The sequence below is a fragment of the Echinops telfairi genome, unplaced genomic scaffold, assembly GCF_000313985.2.
Source record: "Echinops telfairi isolate 266 unplaced genomic scaffold, ASM31398v2 ScPeMD7_7469;HRSCAF=8507_0, whole genome shotgun sequence".
Classification (NCBI taxonomy): Eukaryota; Metazoa; Chordata; class Mammalia; order Afrosoricida; family Tenrecidae; genus Echinops; species Echinops telfairi.
Window position 1 is genome coordinate 25,288,889 of NW_022111372.1, and position 7,281 is coordinate 25,296,169.

Below are 7,281 nucleotides of genomic sequence, written 5' to 3' on the forward strand. Positions count from 1 at the left end.
GATTTAATCTGAACTTGAGCAAATGCAGCACTGGGCAGATCATCCAACTCCTGGTATATGGTAAGCCCAAGTTCAACCCTCATATGATGGAAGTCCAGAGGAGAATAAGACCCATTTAGCCTGCTGGGTCAGTTTACAAAAAAGGCTGGTCACTCGGTTTGCATTTGATGCGTGCAATTCAAAGACCATGACTTCAATTTTCTCTCTGAGTTACACATAAAGTACGCTTTTCAAAGCCCATGAATAAGGAATATCAAGGGAGCTATAATTGTCTTAACTGTATTTCAGCAAAAAGTATTTGGCAAACAGAGCGAATTCCTTGGCGAGAAAGCAGGAACCACCCTGACTAGAGATTAAATGCAGTTTTAAAAGAGAGGATTAGGGGGAAGTCTTTTCGGGAGAGAGCTGGGTTTGGCCCTGCCTGCCTGCCCGCCCGCCTGCACAGCGAATCTTGAGTTGGTGGTTTTCCCGTCATCCACTGTTGTTTTCTCCCTTCTCTCCCAGGAATCTCAGCAAATGCTTGGAAGACTTATTCCCGAGAAACAGATACTTAATGACCAACTAAAACAAGTTCAGCAGAACAGCTTGCATAGTAGGTGTTTTATTTTTAAAGTTGTCTTTTCCTTTTTATTGCTAAGAGCTTCTTCATGTGAAAGATGAGCATTCAGATCTTTTGTTCTTCATTTACTATGTTAAGTTTTTCATATCTTGCCATGTTTTTCTAAACTAGGAGATTCACTTCTTACGGTCAAAAGAGCCCTAGAAGCAAAAGAACTGGCTCGGCAGCAGCTCCGGGACCAGCTGGATGAGGTTGAGAGAGAAACTAGATCAAAGCTGCAGGAGATTGATATTTTCAATAATCAGCTGAAGGTAACCACTCTTTGGTGTGCCTGCGACATGCGTGTCCCACTCTTTAATTTCCCTTAACTGACCAGTTGACTAGTTGACATTTAATCTGAGATAGAAAAATGTATTCTGAGCTTGTCAGCCTCTATGAAAGCCTTAACATTTATAGATGAGAGATAGACAACCCCAATTACATTTTTTCTCTTAAATATAAATATATATATGTATATACATATTTGGCATGGATGAGCAGTCTCAACAAAGTGTTGCTATCTTTAATCTGAATTACACTTTACACCTCTCTACCCCTTTGCTTATTTACACCCACATCAAAGTTAAATTCCAGAAGCTAGGCCCATTAAGCTACATCCTCATTCTAAGCAGACTATTACAAGGAAGAATTATTTTCAGGATTGTGCTTGAATGTAGATCTTTGCTTTGTTATGTGACATTTAAAATTGGTATGGCATGCTGTAGTGATTGCTTTTGTCTCTGGACAGAAGTGGTGTGTGGCTTTTTGTCTGATTAACCTGGAAGCCACAGGGAAATGGGGAGCTCAGAAAGAATGCCCAAGTGGTTAGATCACAGCCTCTTTCCATTTTGACTTAGTTCTAAAACTTCTTATCATCTTAAAAATATGTGTTCTTATAGTGAAAACCAGAATGTAGGCAGCGTAATTCTTATAAACATTGATCATATATTTTAGATTTAAGTAGATATTGAGTGTTTATCAATTATGTTCTTGTAAGAAATTGAGTGTAATACATCCCCGCTCCCATGTGCCCCCCTCCCAAAAAAACCCTCCAAAGGCAAGACACTTTCCTTTTTCAACTTAAACTTCTTTATACTTGATTCTGGCCTATTTAGTTTTTTACACTAGGAAAAGAAAAGTCCTATTTTATATTCCCCAAATTAGCAGAAAAATTTAGAAAGCATAGTTGAGATTCCAGGCCAAACTGTCTAGACATCTACGTTTAAGGTATTTGTACTATTCTTTCAGAGTAAAAGGTACTGACTGTTTCTGCATTGTCCAGTTCTGAGAACGTGCTCTTAGGGGAAATATGGTTCTATCCAACTTGGTGCTTTTATTCACTTACATGCTAAGAGAAGGTGTGTATATTTATTCACACAAACCCACATATGTGTACTATATAATCTATATAGAATTTTATTCTGTGTGATGTGTATTGGCAGTATATCCAAGTTCTCCATCTCTAAAATACCCACAAGAAAATTGTTCACATTTACTCTAGGTATTTGAACAAACTTGATTGTGAGCCTCCTGCACAGTCTTAATCGTCTCTGGGAGTCTACTGTTAGGGATTTAGCTATCTGTGGAACCCAGGCAGTAGTCGTGCTCCTTTGACTAGAACAATGACTCTTCTAAAGAAGGTGCACATGTATAAGATGGTACTCCAATGGGTGAGCTGTGCCAAAGGCCTAGAGAATTGATGGATCGAAGATTTTGGGATTGAATTTTGTGGTGCCATTGCTAAAATTGTCATCTACACTGCCTCTTTAAATGTCTTGGAGTATAAGTGTCCAGCGGCTCATTTTAGCCCCCTTTTCTATAGACAGTGTACAACCATACTTTTTAAAGTCTCTCTAGCACTTTATTTAGTCTCTGTACAAATTGCTCAATGACATCAGTTGCTTTCCTCGCACCATGTCAACAGTCTCCTTTACTGTGCTCTCTGTTTCCCTGCCCAGCGCCCTAGCCTCCTTGTCCTCCATGAGTCCCACTTCGTCTTTGAGAAGCCATTGACCTGTTGGTCTCACCTGATGGTTTTTAAGAAGGACACCAGGAAGAGGGTGATCTGTGTGTCCTTAGTGCCGCTCTGCTATTGCTGAACCAAAAGACAGTCTCATGAGGGCAACTTATGTACAAATATGCTCGGTACAATTGATGTATGGAATGTTATAAGAGCACCCAATAAAATGATTTAATAAAAAGAAAAAGACGATTTCAGGGGTTTGTTCCCTTCAAAGAATAGCTTTGGGCGGCGGGGGTGGGGTGGGGGGTGTCTCTATTCTCTACTGTTCCAGTTAGTCAGCTCTGTTTGTTTGTTTTTAATAAGGATTTAAGTTCTCCATATTTTTCTCCCATTCTGTCCATGACCAGCTCTTACTGCCACACCCAGAACAGTCAGTAGTGACAGCCCGCTACCATCTAGTTCTGTGGGTTTCAAGGTAGATGAGATGATGACTCTTGTAGACTTGTTTTTTCTCTGTTTTTAGTCTCATTCTTTTGCTTCTGGAAATTTAAGACCCTTAGCTTTTTAGAGCTCAGAGGCTGCATACTTCAAGAGGATGCAGATCATTTTGTGAACTACAGTATCTGAATTGACTGAGTTGTCCCATGAGAGAGAGAGATGTGATTCTAAGCCCTCACCCTAGAAGAACAGTAGATGTGTCTATTAATTTCTATCTTTTAAATTATTGTTTGATTTTTCCATTAAATTTAAGTTTCGACTTCATATAGTGAGTGAAAACATCACAAGCCAGTGTGGTGACGCCGTTTTGCTGTTTAACACCCCCGTTTGGAAAACTTAGTAACTGCTTTGCTACCTGGTGGTGAAAACAGATGCCAATTGAAAAATCTAGAGATTTTTAATCTGATTAAAACAGCACAGATCTGGATGTAGTCACTTGTCTCTTGCCCACTTTCTTCATTGAACTTTGTTCTGGCTTTAACAGATGTATTCGTTATCAACTATCATTTCCTGTGTGATGAGATCAGCAAGGAAGGACCAGCTTCGGCCCCTTGGGATTTATTGGATTTCTCTCTTGATACAACAGTGTTTTTACAGTACCCACACTAATGATGCAAAGATTACTGCTACCTTGCAGGGAGTGAAACCCTGGCAGTTGTCCAATCATCCCACACATCTCATCTGATGGTGTGAATTTGCTTTATCCTAAACAGCCCTCCCCCGAAAGGAAACCAGCTGGAGAGGGTAGAAGAGAAGTGATGATTTAGATTTAGCAGTTGTGTTTTCCGTTCGTTGGTGTAGCTTGCTCATCTTGGGAAAGGAGAGTGGAGTTGATTCATTATAGACTAGTAGAGTGGTGCTGGAGAAGGGCTGTGGAGGAGGGCGAAGTTTTAAGTTAGTTGACCAGGACACCTTTACCTATGTTATATTCCTGGCTCCCCAAATGAGAATTATATCTAGTAAAAACCAACTCTTCTGTTTCTTCAGCTCAAAACAAAAAGCTGCTTGTAATAAGTTACTCATTTTTGATGCATGCTTGAGTCCCTTAAGTAGAAAGGTCAATCCACAGCATCAAGTCTCCTCACAGTGACCTGAGAGGGCAGAGGAGAATTCCCCCATAGAGTTTCTGAGACAAAATCTTTGCAAAAGCAGGCAGCCATCTCTTTCTCCAGTAATGGGTTTGAAACATCAGCCTTTCAGGTCACGGCCTATGCGTAACCCGTTGTGAAATCAGAGCTCCCATAAAGGTCTTGTAAGGCATAATAATAGCACCCTCAAACCCAAACCAAACTGCTCGCCATCAAGTCGGCGCGACTCTTAGCGACCCGGACAGAGCAGAACCCCCGAGACTGTAATTCTTTACAGTAGTACAGCGCCCCTCTCTGTAACACTCCCCCCACCAAGGCTCCTGGTTTACCCCAAATTCTGTGGTATGGGGCAGAATTACGAAGTAGATGTGTATTTATAGTTTCTTGAAAGCTTTGAAGAGGAAACATTTTGCAGTTTTCTTCAGTCTAATAGCATACGGTCTGATTTAGTTCTTCCCACCAAAATGTGTAGTCTAGATTTATTCTTCTTTTGACAGTCTTTCCCATTAGAAAGATGTAATTCTGCAAGAGTTATACCCTGCCTCCCCCACCTAAAATTCGATAACCAAAGACAGAAATCCTGACGTCAGTACTTACAGAGGAAGACAGTTAATTTGGCAGTCAGGTAATTTATTTCATATCGGCCACCTTTTGTCGAATGGGTCAGGAGCCCTAGTGGTTTGAGCCTCGCATTCACTGGGTTGTTAACCACAAGGTGGGTTGTGACCCACCTGCTCTTCCATCAGCGGAAAACGAAGCCGTCTGTTCCCATGAAGAAATACTCTGCAGGTAGACTTACTGTGATTTGCAGTAGACTCAGTGGCAGTGGGTTTTTGTTTTTTCTTAAGTAGTTTTTAATTCAATGTATCAAATTTGTTTACCATGATTTCTTGCTCTTAACATAGGTTCTATACCCAACAATTGTTTTATCATGCAGAAAAGTCACTAGTCTTCCCATTTATGTTCCAGAAATATCAAATTGAAGTTTTTATTTGTGATACTCTCTTTATACCTCATTTTAACTGGTATCAACACGTTTAAACGTTTCCTGGAGAATTGCTAAAGGGTACATAGAGAGTCATCATTATTTGTCTTAAGATTGTGTTTATATACAGTTATACAATTATTGTTTTAAGCATTATTGACGGCAACTTTCAGGACCAGGGATGGAGAACCTTTCCTCTGCTTAGGGCCATTTGGATATTTATGACAACATTCGTGGGCCATACAAAATTATCAAATTAGCCTGCTACATTTGGTCAAGTATATATAACCTGCTGTATTATGTCAATCATTTAATTAGCTCACCCCCAGTGTGATGGCTAGAACTATCTTCTGGTGAGGTGTGTGATGTTAGCTGATATTGATGATTTTGTGGGCCTTAGGAGCCCTGGTGACATAGTGGCTACGTATTGGGCTGCTAACTGTGTGAACAGTTTGGAATCATCAGCTGCTCCTGGAGAAAAAGAGTGCTTTCTATTCTGGTGAAGTTAACGTCTCAGAAACCCCAGGGGACAGTCCTGCCCTGTCTTACATAGGATTGCCCTGTGCTAGTGTCTCACAACTCTCTCTCATGGGAGTGAGTTGCACTGAGCCATTTGTACTGCTTTATAATTTAACTGTTCATTTCTTGTAATATATATCTATCCGTATATAATTTAACAGTTCATTTCTTGTGTTATATATCTCATTATCTTTATAAATAAATATATTAAATTATCAGCAATTTGGTTTTATCTCTCTAGAACCCTGTCTAACACACCGTGTGTCAGAATTGACTTGATGGCAGTGAGTTGGGTTGGGTTTGATATATGGGCCTCGGGCCTGGCGTTCTCCACCTCTGCCCTTAGACAGTAGAACTTGACTTCACGTTACCCTTGGCAATGGTAGTAGTCACTGCTAACAGTAGTTTCCTTGGCACTGGCAATGCTCCATGTTTCAATATCTTAATTATAACACACAGCAGCAGTCTAGAGTAGAGCTTGTGATGGCCAAAGCTTCATCTATGCCACCAAGACAATGCAGCACCCAAAGAGACTAGATGTTGTATTTCATGTGAAAAGTTGATCCTTATTGGTTCCTGTCTAGTCACTGTGTGCTAAACAAGTCCTCACATGTATGGTGTTTAGATTTGAGCATTTCTTTCTTCCAGCCAGTGGCTATGCAGGGGGCATAGCCTGGCAGCTCTCCTTGGCTGTGTCATCCACTTAGACTTCTTTCTGAAGGCCTCCATGCCCTCATCAGACAGTCCACATCCTTCTGAGGCTGTAACTGATGAAACATCCTTACCTTCCATTTTCCATACTCAGAAGAGTGCTCAGTGCTTAAGATAGCATTTACCGAAAAATGCTAAGCCTGATTTGTTAAAATTGATAAGGACCAGTTGTTATGAATCCTGGAATCTTTCCTCTTGATAAACTCTGTGTGTGTGTGTGTGTGTGTGTGTGTGTGTGTGTGTGTGTGTGTGAGAGAGAGAGAGAGAAACTGACATACGGTATGAGCTCTGAATTAGAAATTGAACAAGGCACTATATATACTGTAATCTCACCTTCAAAACATGTTTCACATAATGAAATCTGCCATTTGTCTGCAAAATTTGAAAGACAGTATTCAGTGATAATTTGAGTCTTTGTGTTTTCATCAGTATTATGCATACATGGTTCTGAAAGCTGATCATACTTAATTTCTTGGCAAAATTGGAAGTTTTAGCACTAATTTAGAATTGAAAATTAAATTTCTTTTTTTTAAATTAAATTTGTTAACACACTCAGAAAATCCTTCTTCAGTTAGACATACAGAGCTGTTTGAAATATAAATTCTGCTAATAACACTGCCTGTTCTGAAATCGATCCTAAGAAATGAATTGATGCTGGACGGAGAAGGCCGGTTATGGGAAATAAGGTGGTTTACTGAACCAAGGCTTTTTTTAAAAATTTAATCATTTTATTAGGGGCTCATACAACTCTTTATCACAATCCATACACACATCAATTGTGTAAAATGCATCTGTACATCATTCTCAAAACATTTTCTCTCCACTTAAAACCCCGGCATTAGGTCCTCATTTTTCCCCTCCCTCCCCACTCCCCCTTCCCTCATGAGCCCTTGATAGTTTATAAATTGTTATTTTGTCA

At 40.0% G+C, this 7,281-nt stretch overlaps 1 protein-coding gene across 7 annotated transcripts in view; it reads left to right on the top strand.

Annotated features, from left to right (window-relative positions):
* The window catches only part of ITSN1 (intersectin 1), a 237,667-nt gene that overhangs the window by 113,627 nt on the left and 116,759 nt on the right, over positions 1–7,281 (top strand). For all 7 annotated transcript variants that reach the window (XM_045284834.1, XM_004696955.4, XM_045284836.1 and 4 more), the window contains exons 15-16: positions 505–592; positions 731–870. In XM_045284834.1, the coding sequence (XP_045140769.1) occupies positions 505–592; positions 731–870 (228 nt within the window). The remainder of the gene's footprint in view (positions 1–504; positions 593–730; positions 871–7,281) is intronic.